Raw genomic sequence first — 18,671 nt, forward strand, 5'->3', positions numbered from 1 at the left:
ACATTATACTCTTCTTTACTATTTGCACATTTTATAATTAGCTTGTATTGCCTTTATAGCAAAGTATTTTAATAAACTAATCAATTTGTAAACACTTTTATGCAGTCACCTGCTTTCTGCTGAGTATAAAACTAGGGAGAAACCAATCCCATTTCTTTCTCCACACTTCATGAACCCTTTTCAGAACACTGCACTTAGAAGGGGCCTTTTGTTGGTCAGCTGGACTGGCTCCCCCAAACAGAGGACCATTGACATGGTGCTGAGAGGGTGCTTGGACACAGACTTACTGTGTAAGTATGTATGTGCAAGAGAATTTAGCACCTGGCAAGGCAGACCAGGTGGCCTCCTCTGGAGAGGCTTACCATTATCAGTCCGCCTGTACATGAGAGTCTACTGGGGTAGACTTTTGTTCAAAGGGCTGCTGTTTATTGTATATGCCCTCCTTTAGACGATTTTGTAAATCTGTTTTTCCAAAAACTTTCAAAGTACAAAAAAAAAAAAAAAAAAGCCTCTCAAAGTAATCATCACCATCACACTTCTCTTCTTCAAGGATTTAACTGACGACCCTTTAAAACTCAGGACAAATTCAAATGTAAAGGGAGTGCACATATGGGGCAACTTGTCAGCATTGCACACAGGAGCAAGAGAACTTCTGGGTAATGTCAAGGACAACTGTCTCAGGAACCCTATTTATATTTATATTTAGGCTGCCCCATGTCTGCAAGTGACTACTGAGCTTTGGGCATGCCTCCCTTACAGATAACCTCTCTCTCCGGCCTAGACTCAAGGACCCAGACAGTACCAGAAATTTCTGTTACCCTTGGCTCACAGGGGAGGAAAAAAAAATGCCATCAAGCTTTTGCATTTTAAAAGATTTCTCTAGTTTTTGTACAGGCATCCAGCACCAGCAGCAAACATTAAGTTTCAAAGATCCCAGTTCCTCAGATTTTTATAAGTCTGAAAGCTACTCTTTAAAGATTCATAATCAAGTTTCTGGAGAGGAAAAAATGTGTTAGATGAAGCCAAAAGAATGACCTTATTGCCTTAAAATCCAGCCCATGGCGATGCTTATGTAGCTGAGCAGCTGTGCTGCTGGCAGGGGTAACATACTGAAATGAAACACTCATGATAATCTCCCTTCCCCCACTTGTGCCTGCACAGCCTCATCCAGTTATTGCACAAAAAGGCTTTTTCTTATAAACTTCTCTCCCTTCTACTTCTGGCTCCATCTTGGTTGGGAAAAATAGCACGAGTGATGGAATGTACACAGCTCTGCAAATATTCATGAGAAAATGCTTTGACGCCCACATGCTCCCCAGCTCCCCTAACACATACATGCTTTAGGGAAAAGGGATGCCCAGAGAAACTGATAGGAGTACGTGGTTCTCTAACTTAAGTAAACCGAAAGTCTTCTCAAAACAGGTAGCAAGATTCAAGAAGGCAGAGTCTTAATTTGTCTTTCACCCACTGAACCATAAATTGAATCATTAATCCAATAACCATTGATGGGTCATTTCAAATGTGCAGCACTGAGGGCACTTGGCTGGTTCAGTCACTGGAGCATGTGACTCTTGATCTCAGGGTTGTGAGTTGAAGCCCTACAATGGGTGTAGCGATTACTTAAAAATAAAATCTTAAATAAATAAATAAATAAATAAATAAATAAATAAAATCTTTAAGGGGTGCCAGTGGGTTAAGCATCCAACTCTTGACTTCAGCTCAGGTCATGATCTCAGTTTGTGGGTTTGAGACTACACTGGGCTCCGCGCTGGTAATGCAGCGCCTGCTTCGGATTCTCCCTCTCTACCCTTCCCCTGCTCTCTCTCTCTCTCTCTCAAAATAAATGAATAAACTTTAAAAATTAAATAAGTCAAATCTTTAAAAAAAAAATAAACTGTGTGACACTGGAAATACAGAAATAGAGCTGTGCAGCTCTGTGTGGCGTGGCATTCGAAACCTTGGACTCTGGAGTCACACAGTCAAGGGTTTGAATCCTGGATCTACGACTTGATTGTAGGACCTTAAACCAAGGTATCCAAACTATCTGAGCCGGTTTCTATTCTGAAATGGGGATAATAATACCTACTGTAAGGAACAGTACAATCCTAACAGCATCTCCCCCTCTGTAAACTCTCAAATTCCTTTTAACTGTAGTTTCTTCTTCATGTTTTCCCCTCTTCTTGCTCCTCTAAGGTCCCTCCTCAGTTTCAGTAACTCTTCCACCTTCTCTACTCTGTCCCCAAAGCCTCCATTCACACTCCAAGCTCAGAAGATACAAAACAAGTAAGGCATAAAAGAAGTGAGAGTCATAGTCCACTTCTCTACCTCACTCTACTTGTGTTCTGAGGAAGTAATAGATCATCTGTCTTCATCTTATAATGAGTTGGGGTCCCCAGAGAGAAACACTGCTTCTGTGCCAGCAGTATCTAATCACAGCCCAGTTACATCAGAGAATCCATAGTAGGCACCTAATACTTCCCCGTGCTACTAGATGGCAATAGTGCCATTTCCTCACTTGAATGAGTACAGAGCCAAGAACAGAAACATTCTAAAGAACAAGAGCTTTCGTTGGGATTCTGCTAAGCAGCCTATTTTCTGCCATGCAGGAACCACTGTGCTGCAGTTGATGACCCTCATCACTGGAATAAGCAACAGGCACTTCCCTGAAACATTAAGGACAATTCTGGACTAGCCGAAAAGAAAAAAAAAAAAAAAATCCCGTAACTGATTTTTGTCTCTCTAGGCTTTCATCGTTAAAATAAGTATCTTGAATTGTCTCTAGCATTCTTCTAATATCAATATTCTGTATTTTTGTTAAAGTTTTTATTTAAGTAATCTCTGAAACCAAAGTGGAGCTTGAACTCATGACCCAGAGATCAAGAGTCGCATGCTCAGGGCTCAGTTGGTTAAGTGACTGATTCTTGATTTCGCCTCAGGTCAGGATCTCATGGTTAGTGAGAGCCTCACACTGGGCTCTGGGTTGACAGTGCAGAGCCTGCTTGGGATTCTCTCTCTCCTTCTCTCGGCTACTCCTCCACTTCCTCTGTCTCAAATAAATAAATAAACATTTTTAAAAATTTTAAAATGGGGTGCCTGGGTGGCTCAGTCGGTTAAGTGCCTGACTTCGGCTCACGTCATGATCTTGCAGTTCGTGAGTTTAAGCCCCATGTTGGGCTCTGTGCTGACAGCTCAGAGCCTAGAGTCTGCTTCAGATTCTGTATCTCCCCTCTCTCCGCCCCTCCCCTGCTCACACTCTCTCTCTCAAAAATAAATAAACATTAAAAAAAATTTTTTTTAATTAAAAAAAAAAGTCACATGGTCTTCTGAATAAGCCAGCCAGGTGCTCCTCAACATTCTGGAATTCTAAAGTATAAATATCTAGCAACCACATATAAGGATGCAAAAACTCTGCACAAGTTATTCTTCATGCCCTAATTACATACAATCCGCTACAATTTAATTTGAAATCCTCTATTTTGTACTAATGGAAATGAAGACCAACTGGTTTAATGCTTCATAAACTGTTAAAATCATCATGTTCTGTACTTAAACATTATTATTACCTCTCTGTCGTCCCGTCTCTGAACCGACATTTCTTCATTAAATAATCACATGCAAATGCATACAAAGTATACTATACTGATAGTGGCTTTCCTCTTGGTTCCTGTAGTCAGTCCTTTCATCATTTTTAGGGGCATGTGAGGTTTTCCTCTGAAGACTCCAAGTTTCTAACATCCTCAAGCTGAAGTCCAAAAGAAGCAATGGGTGCCTGGGTAGCTTAGTGGGTTAAACATTTGACTCTTGATCTTGGTTCAGATCATGATCTCACAGTTCGACACATCAAGCCCCACATGGAGCTCTGTGCTGCTCCCTCAGAGCCTGCTTGAGATTTTCTCTCTCTCTCTCTCTCTCTCAAAATAAATAAATAAACTTAAAAATTAAAAAAAGAGAAGCCAAATTGTCTTTATTCACAGGTGACATGATTCTGCATTAAGAAAATTCTGAGGAATACACACACACACACACACACACACACACACACACACACACACACACACATTCCCCGCACCCCCTCTTGGGCTCTTTGAGGGTAGGCAATGGATGTACTTATGTGTGTTGTTTGGTATTCAGTGCACTGTGGAGATTAAATAATATTATAAAAACAAAAGCACAATCACATTGCTGCTATAATTTCAGTTTTGGATCTAGTGGTTAGGAGGAGGAAATCTCCTGCACACTCACACGATTTTTTATCTGGAAAAGATACAAGTGCTTCAGCCAAATAACTGACCATTTTAAAATAAAGATTCCCAGGAGAATAGGAGCAACTGCTTTCCACAAAGGGCTGGGTAGCTTTTTGTTCCTGGACGTGCTTTCTGTTGACTCAGTCTGCACTTGTTTTGACAGCCAATTACAGTCCTTTGTGGGTAAAGCTGAGCTAAAGCTCTTCATGGAAATTTTTACAAACACAAAATTATCCAAACACAATACACTTGAGCAGAGGACTCCCACTCCAACAGATATTCCTGACCAGGAGGAAGGGAAGGGAAGTTAATTTTCCAAGTGCAGCATGCTGATCCAGAAGGGATCATAACCAGATTCAAAGAAGAGATTTTCAAGTCTAGTTCAGCTCTTAGCAGCCTGAGCCTCACTTCCTTTGTACTGTGATAGGGTAATCACCATAGGGAACCAAGCCACAGTACTCAGGAACCCCCTTATCAAATTGCAGTTGCCAAGCCCTGATCTGGGAACTTAATTATTTCATTTCCTCCTCACAGTAACTCAAGCTCAAGAAACTAGAACTCAGAAAATTTAAGTAACTTGTCCAAAGCCAGCCAGCTAATAAGTGGCTATGCCTGAATTCAAACCCAAGTCTAACTTCAGAAACTGGATTAACTTTAATACAGATTCAAGCCAGATAAAATGTAGGCCCATTTTGAAGAAAAGCCTTGACTACAAGTCCAAATATCAACAAACACTAAAAACACAATTTAGACCAACGCTGACTTGCCTTTAGAACGGGAAGCTAATGACACCAAGGTCACAGGGTAATGGACAAGACAAGTGGTATGATCCCCTACCACTGCCCATTCACTACACTCTTTTCTCTCTTCACCATCTCTTTTCTTTCCTAATTTACCATCTCTTCCTTTTCCTATATCCCTTTTGTTTTTCTTTTTATACTGTATTGTAGCAAATCATATGAACTCTGCATTCAGATAACCCTGTGTTCAAATCTAAGACTCATTTCTTACTGTGTGACCTTTGGGCAGATCACGTAACCTAAACCTACATTTCCTCAACTATCAAAGGATAAAATCTTCTACCTTTTAGGCTGCTGAAGGGATTAAATCAGATAATATGTGTGAAGAGATGACCAGGTCTCTAGTAGACTAAATGAGACTTTAACATTGAGGGTCAATGAGACTTGCTAACATACAATTTAGAATTGGACAGTCTTGGATTTGAATCCCTGCTCCACCACTTACTGGTTAAGTGACTTGGGCAAGTCTCATAACCTTTATGTACTGTAGTTTCCTTATCTATAAGATGGAATATAGAGGATAGACTAAACAGATTTGGGAGATGATCAAATGGAATGATAAACATTTAGAAACTATAGATATTTAACAAATAAAGCAGCCTCTCATTAGAACTTGCAGTAGTGCCTTGTTCTCTAGAGGCCCATGTTTGTTGATGCCTGATCTATTTATCAAGCGTGTCACCACTAAAGATTAGGAGGTGCTAAAACACTAAGCAATGCTAATCTTGAACCTATCTTTTCAGATCGTAAAATAAATATAAAAACAGGGAGGTAGAAGAGTACAGTGCAATGAAAAGACCACCATAAGAAGTATGGGTCCGGTCCCACTTGGGCCTTAACTGCCTATATAATGCCATATAAATCACACAGCTGTAATCTGGAACATGAAGGGTTTGGAAACATTTTTTATTTTCCTGACTGGGACTGCCACTGGCATTTAGAGGGTAGAGGCCAGAGGTGCTGCTAAACACCCTACAGTGCACAGGACAGACTTCCACAGCAAACAATTATCTGGTCAAAATATCAATAGTAAGTAGTGAGGTTGAGAAGCCCTGGCCTAGATGATTGCTAAGTTCCCTTCGAGCTCTAACATTCTAAGAGACTGTGATGAGGCAGCACCGACACTTAATAGATGACATTCTTGCCAACATCTATCAAGCAATGGCTTATGATATTGCTCAAAATCCTCCTACAGCCAGTGGGGGAACGTTTTCAGAATATTTGAATATTCTGAAATCAGTACTGTATTTTTGTGGGTAAGGACAGTGCTTCCTCACAACAGGAAGAGAGCCAAGGATGAAGAGGGCTCAGTCCTACAGGGACTTGGTCCCTTGCTCTTTGGAGTTAGAATCAGTGTTTCCAAAGTCACAAGATTCCTTCTGGCCAAGATGATTTAAGTAACTCTGATTCAAGGTCAGAATAAGATAACACACATAACAGCAGAGGTGAATCTCAAATCCATCATGCTAATTGAAAGAAGCCAGACTCAAAAGGCTACATACTATTTTATTACATTTACATGATATTTGGGAACAGACAAAACTGTAGTGACAGAAAACAGATTAGCAGATGCCAGGGCCTAGAGGTAAGAACAGTTTGACTGCAAAGGGACATAAAGAGATTTGGGGAATGATGCACTGTTTTGTATACTGAATATAGCGTAAGCTACACAATCGTGTTTGTCAAAACTTAGAGAACTGCACACTGTACACTGAAAAGGTGAATTTTACTGTATCTAAATTATACTTCAATAAAACTGCCTAGGGGCCTGGGTGGCTCAGTTGGTTAAGTAGTCCGACTTCAGCTCGGGTCCTGATCTCACGGTTCATGAGTTCGAGACCCATGTCAGACTCTGTGCTGACAGCTCGGAGCCTGCTCTGGATTCTGTGTTTCCCCCTCTCTCTCTGCCCCTACCCTGCTTGCATTCTGTCTCTCTTTCAAAAATAAATAAACATTAAAAAAAATTTTTTAAATAAAAATAAAATTGCCCCCTCTCACCTCCACCCCCAAAATATGATCATAAATGCTATGTTGTACTTTGGGAGAGGATGAACTGGATGACATTAAAATTCTTCCCACCCCATGTCCTATAATTTTATGACAGTCTGCCCCGCCTATCCTGGTGACCTCAGGGTTAAGTCTGGGCTCCAATTTCTGTGTTAAAGCAATGAGTCTCTCCGACCAACTTATATGCATATGAGTTCTGCCATTATTCAGGGACATTTGGCCCTACTTTAGCTTGTGACAGAGGCTCCTTCCCTGCTATCTCCTATCTTAACTCCCCTTGGGACTGATGAGGGCCTTAGACATTAATAAACAAGTCAGAATAAACCTCAGGGGACACTGGTTTTATCTCTCTGCACAGGCTTCCTGTCCAAATCCCATTTGATCCTTCCATTGAACTTCAAACCAAGCAAGAGAAGAAGAATCATATTTATGACCCCCTCCACTATGGACCTCTGGGCTTCCCACCAGATTATTCTTATACTTACGTTATATAAATGCACACCTAAATTATACCCAAGTTTGTTGAGACATATATAGATACAGATACGTAGTTTTGTTTTGTTTACATACATCACTGACCCAGATTATTACTCTATCAAATGTTACACAAAATGGTTAACTTTTCTTATATCCATATCTAGGTATGCTATAGCCAGGCAGGACTGAAACAGCCATTAGAATGCTCATACTTTCTGCTAATAAAGACCACTGTCTTCTATGACACATATAGAAGGGTATTTAGTCACAACTGTGAAAGGCTGAAGGAGTCCCATCCTCTTATTTGAAAGTCAGCTCCTTTCTTGCCTCTGCATGAAGGATGTCAGTAGAACAGTTACAAACACCAGGAACCAGATACTTCATACATGCTTGAGTGCTAGGATAAAAATCAAGGTCCAAAAGAAAAGCCTGGACATGCCAGTGCCTTCATATTCCAAAGGACAGAAAATATGGTAGGGACCAGATACTATCCACACTGACGTTTTTTGCTAAGCATTTACAGCAAACGCCTTGTGACTACAAATATAGGGTGCTCATATTACAACAGAAGGGGCCCACAGAGACAACAAATCCCACAGTAGTCTAGGGTCTTGTTTCCACATGTTCCCCTCAGAAGAGAAGAATGGGGGAATTACACTCCCATGTTTTAAAATTACTCAATCATCTCAGAAGTCTGCAGTGGCAAAAAATCAGTACTGTAAATCACTCAAACTTCTTTTTTTTAATGTTTATTTTTGAGAGAGAGAGAGACAGACAGACAGACAGACAGAGGAGCCATAGCCAGCTCTGCACTGACAGCAGAGCACGATGCAGGGCCTGAACTCACAAACCGTGAGATCATGACCTGAGTTGAAGTCAGACACTCAACTGACTGAGCCACTCAGGCGCCCACCATATTTTTTTTCATGTTTTAAGTCACTCAAACTTGATAACATTGCTTCTTTGGCATAATCAGAAAAAGGTCCACAAAAAACTAAAACACTTAGCAGAAAACATACTTTAGCTTTTTATTCAAAAGTATACAGACTGACAGGGTGCCTGGGTGGCCAAGCTGGTTAAGCATCCGACTCTGGCTCAGGTCATGATCTCATGGTTTGGTGACTTTGAGCCCTGCATCAGGCTCTCTGCTGTCAGTGCAGAGCCCGCTTTAGATCTTCTGTCCCGGTCTCTCTCTGCCCCTCCCCCACTCACGCATGCACTCACTCTCTCAAAAATAAATAAACATTTAAGGAAAAGTATATAGACTGATAGGCAATGTTCTTCCAGACTTCCCCCCAAAATATTTCCATTTCCAGTGGTATTTCCTAAGGACTTATTCGTATACTGTTTTTTTCATATGTAGGTATGATGATATTGACCCACAGAAGGCCAAATAAGTGATTTTTCTAATATTAGGGATGGACTTTCATAGAAAGTATCTTGGTAACTGCTGAGGCGAGGGCTATTGTCTGTGGTCATAAAACTCAATGGGGCAAGGTTTGCAGGCCATCACAGGGACTGAATGCATGACCTTCAACAGTGCTCCAACAAGGACAATGCTGCTGCTTCACAGAAACAGAGAGAAGCCCTGTGGACTCAGCTGGCCAGACCTGCTGCCTCAGAAGCTTGTGAGAGAGCTAAGTAGAACTACCAGAGGCAGGAAGGGTGACCGACAGTCTTGCTGGGAAGGCCTTGACTGGTCCTCTCAATCCTCAGCAGATCAATAGAATTCACTTCTCACATACCTTGCAGGCTGCCAGACTAGATGTCTAGCCCTTTTACACTCAGCCTAGGACCATAAGAACAAGCCTGAGTGTCAAAGATACTAGCCTCTAGGATTCCGGGTCCTTTTGCTGTATATACCAAAGGCCAAGTTTTAGGTGAGCCCATTTATCTGCCGTAGGAGTAGAACACTACCTGAACTAATTTCTACCCACCTGAATCTTGCTGTGGCCCAAGCCTAAATGGACACTAGCCAACTTTCATGACCTGAGCAAGCAGTCTTTTCCCATTTCCTTTGTTCTTTCTGCAACCGAAGCCTCTCACTACTATTTCTCAAAGCAGAACATCATTAGTTTCTGACCAAAATATTAAAGTAAGATATAGCCAGGCCCCATGTTAATTTCCCAATAATTATCCAGTCAGAACTGAGGAGAGTGAAGGGAAAATGACATTACCACATCCTGAGATGCATACTGGGGGTCCTCTGGGTTGACTGACCAGTAGCAATAATCAAAGCCAAATGCCACCACCTTCTCCCGGGAGTCACCAAAGCCATCTGGTCGACTGTCCACCTAAAATCAAACATAGGATAGTCTTTTCTATCATAATATCAGAATCTAGCCAGTGCCACCTGATTCCTCCCTGCTATAGCTAGAGAGACCTCAACTGGTCATGAAAATCTTTATGTTATCTACCTAAAGAAAAAAAAGTAACCTTTGTCATTTCCTCATTTAAAACCCCTGGAGAATTAAATGTGCCTATCATGCTGTCACCTATCTGCCTATATATGAACCAAGCACAGAGCAGCTTAGGAGAGAAAGTCCCTCTAGGAGCATCTTCTTATCACTATCATTTTTTCTCCAGGCATTTCTGTAAAGGATACTAGGAGTGCATGTGTAGTTCGGTGCCTGGGCCTGACAGTCTACCAACTGAGGGCTTTCACAGAGGTCCCTGGGTATCCACCCCTAGTGAATTAGGAAGCACAATGGACAGAAGCAAGGACCAACCCCACTGCCCATGGTAGATGAGGGCAGAGCCAGAGCTTGGAACCACACTGACTTCCAGGTACTGGGGAGAATGGTATTATTCCCAGAAATGTCTTACTATTTAATATTTAGACTCTGAACAGAGATAGACAACCCCCAGCACTAGCCACCATAAACTACAGTAGAAAGAGGCTATCAGAATGACTAAGAAATTTTTAGTGGATAAATGACTTCAAGGAAGTAGACAGCTAAGGAGGTGTGCAGGGAGCAGATTAGAGTTTGATCCTGGCCAGGATTTATTCTTAAAAACCAAAAGTCTCACCTTCAGAACAAAGCCCCTGAAGTGTTTAAGCAACAGAGACATAAATAAGAGACAGCAGAGAATAAAAGGTCTTTTGTCCCTGGGGAGCTCCTGTTGCAAGTTTGGCAGGTCCTGTTCTCTTTTAGCCCAGAGCTGCTGTCAAGGGAAACATCTTATCACATCACATCACAGGAGTGGGCATGGCTGGAAGGCCTGGGTTCTTGATAACCCTCACTCCTGCAAGTCAGCTTCCTCACTCTCAGGAGTGCTTAATACTACCTGCAAGCTGTCTATAGCAGTAGTCACATGGCCAGCTTCCCTCCTCACACCCCAAGGCCCAGAAAGAAAGAAACTCTTCCACTTCCGCTGTTCTGGTAAAGGAAGGAATAGGATGGAGGAAATCAGCCCTGGGAGGGGGTGTGGGGTGGGGGAGGAAGTTCCCAGCGTTTGTCCAATTGTGACTCAAAGGTCAGTCAGATCTGTGAAAGAAAATCTGTAACAAGACCCAGGATAGTGACCTACTCCATTCTGAGATCTGATGCATATTAAAATCTATAGTAATGCCTCTAAATTAAGTGATATCAAATGAGGGACTTGGGACAAAATCTAACTCGTGGTCAGGCAAATTAACTATATCCACAGATGTACCCAGCATGACTTAAACTGGCCATGGTGCCCATAAATAATTACCAACCAGTTTCTAAACATCTGCACCCTATTTGACAGAACTTGGGCGGCCGTGCCACAATTCCTATACTTCTTTCCTGCCTTATTTTTATACTTGCTTTGTAGTAGGTTATAACTCTTCCCTCTCCCAATCCTCCACCCTAAACACATCTTTATCCCAGAAGCCCCTGTAATCATACAAACTCCTCAGTGGAAAGAGAAAGGAAAACAATTTCAGGCTTACCTTTAAATTTCTGATTTTTGCCACTTTGCCATCAACTTCCATGATAATTCTTCCCCCTTCTTTGGTCTCCCTAGAAAAAAGACCCAAACTCATATGAGAAGAAACATTGCTTTAAAAAAAAAAAAAAAAAAAATCAAGAAAAGGGAAGTTGAGACCAGCGTTATTGGGACAAAATGTTTCCCTACTGCTGTCTCCTAAGTAGCTGTCCCCCGGCAGACGTGCTTCTCTGGATCATTAGATTGGCTTTAGAAGAGCTAAAAAGTACCACTATTGAGCACCCTCCACGTGATAGGCACTGTATTAGGTACAGTCATATTATGCTTCATCTTATGCAATCTTACCGCTAACACACCCTCCTGACATGGCTTCCTACCGTATCTTCATTTTTTCAGATGGAAGACTGAAGCTGAGAGAAATTATGTAACTTGTCCAAACTCACACATCAAGTAGTGGCAGAACTGGGATTTAAACCCAGATTTATCTGACCACAAAGCCTAGGCTCTTAACCATACCTTAGAAATCAGGCCCGAAACTCTGCAGAGTACCCTTTGCTCAGAGCACAAGTCATCCCCTCTCATTTTTCTAGGATTTTGAGCGCAGATAATAATGAAAAGGGTTTTGGAGTCCTCTCTGTTGAGACACTGAGAACACATTTTCCAAATCCTTTCCTTTTGTCTTCCTACATCCGAATGAGAGTTAAGATTCCCAAGAATTTTCCTATGTAGCAGTTATGTAGTAACACTACATAACCAACCAACCCCTAAATTTACTTTAAGGGGCTTAATTCAAGTGATCCATACACCTGAAGCCCAAAATAAACAGAATATACTCCATTCTAGATATGAAATCCTTTTTCATAACATGAAGACCTTTTAGCTGAAGTGAAAGCCAAAATGGCAGATGAGAATTAAATTCATTGGCATTTCCCCCACTATAATGAAAGTAATAAATTACTTTCTAATTACTCCTAGCCTAGAACCTGAAAGTTAAGAAAATATGTTCTGTCTCATTTTTATCCTTCCTCATGGTTCCGAGGATGTGACCTTGAGAGTTTGGGGAGGGGAGGAGAGGCATAGTGAGACAAGGGTCTTTACATTTAAGATTTTTTTTTCTTTTTTTTTTTTTTAATTTTTTTTAATGTTTATTTTTGAGACAGAGAGAGAGCATGAACGGGGGAGGGTCAGAGAGAGGGAGACACAGAATCTGAAACAGGCTCCAGGCTCTGAGCTATCAGCACAGAGCCTGACACGGGGCTCAAACTCACAGACCGCGAGATCATGACCTGAGCCAAAGTTGGCCGCTTAACCGACTGAGCCACCCAGGTACCCCTAAGATTTTATTTTTTAACGTTTATTCATCTTTTGAGAGAGAGAGAGAGACAGAGCGTGAGTGGGGGAGGGGCAGAGAGTGAGAGAGACACAGAATCCAAAGCAGGCTCCAGGCTCTGAGCTGTCAGCACAGAGCCCGAAGTGGGGCTCAAACTCACAAACTGTAAGATCATGACCTGAGCCGAAGTCAGATGCTTAACCGACTGAGCCACCCAAGCACCCCTAAGATTATTTTTTTAAACCAGTGAGTGAGTCTGGGATAAAGCCCTGGGTGGGAAATTTCCCTCTCCCATGTAGTAACATTTCTGTTACCTAAATTTCCTCAAGGCCTTGATGCTCTTTCTTTCACATTTTATACTAGATAGTACTCAAGGCACCTGAGATACTCTTAGTCCCCCAGGATCATAAACCACACCCTACTCATCAGCCCTCAATGATTCTAAAGAAAATCTTTCATCTTTACTGTTAACATTTTACATAACATTTTTTTCCTTTCTTCATTCTAAGGTACATTTTATTATCTCTCCTCCCACTATAAAAGCAATACACATATTGTAGTAAATTTGGACAATAAAGAAAATAAGAAAAAAAATCATGCAATAACTTTTCCAAATCTATTACCTAATTTTTTCTAAGAACACCCTTTCTTGAGGATTCATCTATGACTCTCTCATATAAAGCAGCCTGAAAAGAAACATCCTGAATTTTACTTCTTGGAAGAAAGATACAAATCATAAGGGTAAGATGCTGACTCTTCCAGGCCTGGACCACTGCCATTGGTAACCTAGGGATTCCAAGCTATTCTAAAACAAAATGAGGGAGAATTAAAACTGAGCAGAACAGGGGCACCTGGGTGGCTCAAACGGTTAAGCGGTTATGCATTTAACTCATGGTTCATAGGTTCAAGCCCTGTGTCGGGCTACACACTGATAGTGTGGAACCTGCTTCGGATTCTCTATGCCCCTCCCCAACTCACGCTTTCTCTCTCTCTCTCTCAAAATAAATAAATAAACTTGAAAAAAACAGTGAACAGAAAGAAAGGGCACCAACCTCAACTGGGGAGCTGGCCACACAGAGCTCAACGAAAGTCTGCAGAGATGGAGCCTTATGCGGCGGAATGGCGCTACTAACACTTGCCTTGGGGTCCTGAATTCTACCAAGAGGCATTTATTTCTTTGAATTTCCCTTTGCACAGGGATAAATCCTCAGTTACACATTTACTCCTACAACAATGTTTCTTAGAGTGTGGTCCACAGGCTACCTTCATCAGAATTAAGTGAGTTGGTGGGTTTATTTGAATTCCTGTTAACAAGTTGCATTATGGGGCTGGGAACAACAACCAAGTTGCATTGTAACAAGCTCCCCAGGTGGATTGTATGCAAATGGTAATTTGAGAATCACTGTCCTAGAGGGGAAAATAAGCAAGCCATTACCACTTATTATCTAATCATTTGTAAAAGTTAAAAAAAAAAAAAAAGCAGACATCTAAGTATAAGGAGTAATAAAAATAATTGTTGAAAACTTTATAGCGAACACTTTTTTGTACCCTTAAAATGAGCCAAGCCCTAGGTATTTTTAATGCATTCTTTCATTTAATCTTCATAAAAAAACATTGAAGTAGTTATCCTATTTTACAGATTAAAAAAAAAAAAACCTACGACCCACAGAAAGAGAATATAGTATACGAACAGTAACTTTTGACAGGGCAGTGGGGAGTATTCCAGAGCCTACAATATTGACAGAAGAGAACATGTTCTTTAAATGATGAATGATTCTGGATACGCAAGGAAGAGCATCACATAATGAGCTACAGATTTTCTAATTATGGGAAATTGTGAGGAGTGGGAGGGAATCAAAACCATTTCCCACATTATCATTTTACTTATGGTCAGCCCCAGTCCTATTAAGCAAACAGGCATTTGATCAAGAAGCGCAACTTTTCGGTCGTCTCAGGAAGGAACAACTTCGTCTACTGACTGGAATCTTGACTCTACCTACTTTTAGACCTTAAACAAGACCATTTTCTTATCTGGAAAAACAAAAAATGGAAGCTTAGACCAGATGATCTCTACGATTTCTTCACAAGTACATCATATCCAATGACTATTAGCTGAATCCGTGCCAGTGACTTATTTGAAGGTTGAACAAACCACATAATTAGCAGATTCCCTACATTTGAATTTTTTTTTTTAACGTTTATTTATTTTTGAGACAGAGAGAGGCAGAGCATGAACGGGGGAGGGGCTGAGAGACAGGGAGACACGGAATCGGAAGCAGGCTCCAGGCTCCAGGCTCCAAGCCGTCAGCCCAGAGCCCGACGAGGGGCTCGAACTCACGGACCGTGAGATCATGACCTGAGCCGAAGTCAAGTCGGACGCTTAACCGACTGAGCCACCCAGGCGCCCCCAGATTCCCTACATTTGGATGAACCCCAGCAAAGATAGTGGAAGTTAACAAACCCTGGGTATAGCTGCATCTCTGCAGGGTTCTCTGAGAAGACAGGAGTGGTCTTGACTTCTTAGCTGAAGAGTCACAGTGGGTTTATCCATATTTGCTCCTGAATCTTCAGCCTCATATAATTTATTCACACCTGGATATCTGCAGTATTGGCATTCTACCTCTTGAGGCTCAAGCCTCGTAACCTAAACTAAAAGCAAGAAAGCTTTTGTGCCCTTCTTTCACCTTCACTTTTGTTTGATGAGATAAATTACTCTCTACCATGGCTGCAAATAACTCAATTTCAAAAGCATTTTCTTAGTTTTTTTATGTTTATTTTTGGAGAGCAAGAGACAGAGCAGGAGTGGGGAAGGGGCAGCGAGAGAGGGAGACCTGGAATCCTAAGCAGGCTCCAGGCTCTGAGCTGTCAGCACAGAGCCGGAAGTGGGGCTCAAACTCACCAATGCGGGAGATCATGACCTGAGTGGAAGTTAAACACTTAACCGACTGAGCCACCCAGGTGCTCCACAACAGCATTTTATTAATCTAATCCACACTATTATAAATTCCTAGCACTCAAGGAATTGAGAGGCTACTGTTAGGGGTGTTCAAGGTAATTATCCTGAGAACCCTAAAAAAACAGTTTTGCAAAAAGAAGATGAGCTGGAGGCTACCTCCAAGGTGGCAGCTGCACCTATGAAAACTCAACCATAAGTCACCACATTCAATCATGCAGAAGCCCGATGTCATAAACCACTTACCAATCTAAACACAGCAGTTCAGGCACGTACTGCTTTCCTTCTTTCTTCATTATATCTCTTTTGCCTTTTTCCTACTTTCTTTTCTGTTCTTGTTTCTTTCCCTCATCCCATTGCTCTCCTCATTATTCTGCCAATTGTATGACTTTTCAAAACCAATCACCACCATACCAGGGACAAAAATAATCCCTGCTAGTACCAAATTTTGTTATGGGAGACAATGCATTTTTGTTTATCCTTCTGCCCAATTTGCAAGCCACCTTATGTCCTGGAAAATTTTTAAACCTCCCAAATAATTCCATTATATGTCTTATGATCCCAAACTACATTCTGCCAGCTTTGTCTCCTCTCACTCACCTCCCTCTACACATCCTCTCCCCAAAAGGGGGTTTTCTAACAGCTGAAGTCCTTTGCTCTCAGTGTTCTTTCTACACCTTCTATACCTATCAGCAAACTCTAATAGCTCTTTAAAAAACGGTACAGGGGTGGGGCCCCTGGGTGGCTCAGTTGGCTAAGCATCTGACCTCGGCTCAGGTCATGATCTCATGGTCGGTGAGTTCAAGCCCCATGTTGGGCTCTGTGCCGACAGCTCAGAGCCTGGAGCCTACTTCAGATTCTGTGTCTCCCTCTCTCTGCCCCTCACCTGCTCTCTCTCTCTCTCTCTCTCTCTCTCAAAAATATAAAACATTAAAAAATTAACACACACACACACACACACACATACACACACACACACAGTTCAGGGGCTCCTGGTTGTCTCAGTCAGTAAAGCATGAGACTCTTGCTCTCCTGATCTCTGGGTGAGCTCTAGCCCCACATTAAAAAACGACAACAAACAAACAAAAACAGTTAAAATACCAGCCCTTCCCTGGCTTTCCAAACCTAGGAGTGGAAAATCCATGAAAAAGGGAAGAAATTATCTCGCCTGATACTGGATGCCTCAAGAGCTGAGAGATGATGGATCTGATTGACCCATGAGGAAATAAGCACTGACGACACTGAAGAAAACGGGTTAGAATAACTTCCTTCTACTACCCAGTTCTGCTACCGTGCATGGGATGAAACCGCGCTCTCCCTGGGCCTCAATTTCCCTCTCATGCCTTACAATCTGGCTCTCTCCACATCTGTGCAGAGAAACCAATGTGCGCTCAGGAGCAAACACAATTCTGCCTCAGCCCCCGCAGGTACTCCAGAGCCACCAAGAAGAAAAGACACTGCCCATTCCTCTCCCCGGATACTTTCCCAGCCCTTCTCAGCGAACTCAGTGAGAAAGGCCCAACCCATGCATCAAGACTTGAGCCGTGGTCCCCCAAAACTCCTGCTCACAGGACTCCAGGGACACGGACACAGCGCAGCCCACAGCTGACGCAATCCAGTAAGCACTATACCCCAGGACGAGACCCGAAAGTTCTAACCGAAACTTTGTCCCGCCAGGCTTTTAGGGTTTCCGGACCCTGGCCCCTTGGGCCACTTTGTGTCTGACTTCTCCGCGCCAGAATCACTTGAGCGAGAGGCGGGAACCTCGCCCTCCTCTCAGCTCATATGACGCCTCAGGAGCCCCCTCCCTTCCAGACTCACCTCTTGCTGAGAGGTCGGACCCTCACGGCCACCCGCACGTTCGCCATCCCTCGGCCACAGCCCAAGCCTAGCAGGTCCGCCCAGCCGCAGCATCCCCAGCCCCAACCCCAAGTCCAGCCCCGCCCGCCCCACGCGCCTCACGGGACGGCCCCGCCCATGCGCGCGCAGTGAGCCAGCAAGGGTAGAGCCTGCGGAGCCTCATCCAATCGTGAGTCCGGTGGGCGGGAGATCGCCCTGCCCGGCCAGCCAAGCCCGCCTGGCTCCGCCCCGCCTCGCCCCGCCCACGCACTGCCCAACACAGCCCCGCCCAAGGGCGAATCTGTTCGACGGCGTCTTAGCCAATCCTGAGCCATACAGGCCAGGCCCCACCTACCAGGAATTAGCTTTTGTTCTCGGACAGTGAGTGCTGTACAGAGTCAAGTAAACACGTTTAAGTTTCGGTTAACACCGACAGTTTACAACGAAATTTGCTAAATACTTGTAATCGCTGCGTTGCCCTGAGCTGTCAATTCTGTGCTTAAATTTTAGGGGCAGAAATGAAATGGCGAACAGTTCCCAGCGACATTTGCAGTTCCTAGCGAAGAACAGTGCTCTTGAAGAAGCACCTGGAGTGTGAAGTTTACAGTGCTAGTTGGCAAGCTTCTCTAGATTGTGATGGAACTTCGTGGCCACTCTGACAGTGTTTGTGATCGTGGAAAGAATGCTGTCAGTCCGAAATGGTTCATTAGTTCACCCAAGAAATAACTTGAATACCTACCAAGAGTCAGGTGCTCCGGTTCTTGCGGATACAGTCCCAGCCTTCGTGGAACTTAGAATCTACAGGGAAAGGAAAAGAGACAAATTATATAATTTGTCAGATGGTGCTGACTGCAATTTTTTTTTAAAGCAGGGAAATGGTTTTGGGGTATGTAGAGGGAAAGGTACTTATATTATACAGGATCTTAAGGAAAGGCCTCACTGATAAGGTGACACTTAACTAGATTTGAAGAAAAGGAGGGGGCCATTCAAGTATTCATTTATTTAATAAATATTTTCTAAGCAAGCATCTATTATAACAGGCTTTGTTCTAAGTAGGAAGGATATAAGCAGTGAAGAAAACAAGCAAACTTCTGACCTCATGGAGC

General features: G+C 42.7%; 1 protein-coding gene across 3 annotated transcripts in view; it reads right to left on the reverse strand.

The window, feature by feature from the left end:
• STARD9 (StAR related lipid transfer domain containing 9) overlaps positions 1-18,671 on the reverse strand; it is a 141,182-nt gene that overhangs the window by 107,881 nt on the left and 14,630 nt on the right. For 2 of the 3 annotated variants that reach the window (XM_042989047.1, XM_007081721.3), the window contains exons 1-3: positions 17,548-17,639; positions 11,448-11,517; positions 9,706-9,822 (exon numbers count right to left, since the gene is read on the reverse strand). In XM_042989047.1, the coding sequence (XP_042844981.1) occupies positions 9,706-9,822; positions 11,448-11,517; positions 17,548-17,594 (234 nt within the window). In that variant the 5' untranslated portion in view covers positions 17,595-17,639. Of the gene's footprint in view, positions 1-9,705; positions 9,823-11,447; positions 11,518-17,547; positions 17,640-18,304; positions 18,364-18,671 lie in introns of those variants that run through there. The other variant, XM_042989046.1, reaches the window with a different exon arrangement.

Source organism: Panthera tigris, chromosome B3, assembly GCF_018350195.1.
Source record: "Panthera tigris isolate Pti1 chromosome B3, P.tigris_Pti1_mat1.1, whole genome shotgun sequence".
Taxonomy (NCBI): Eukaryota; Metazoa; Chordata; class Mammalia; order Carnivora; family Felidae; genus Panthera; species Panthera tigris.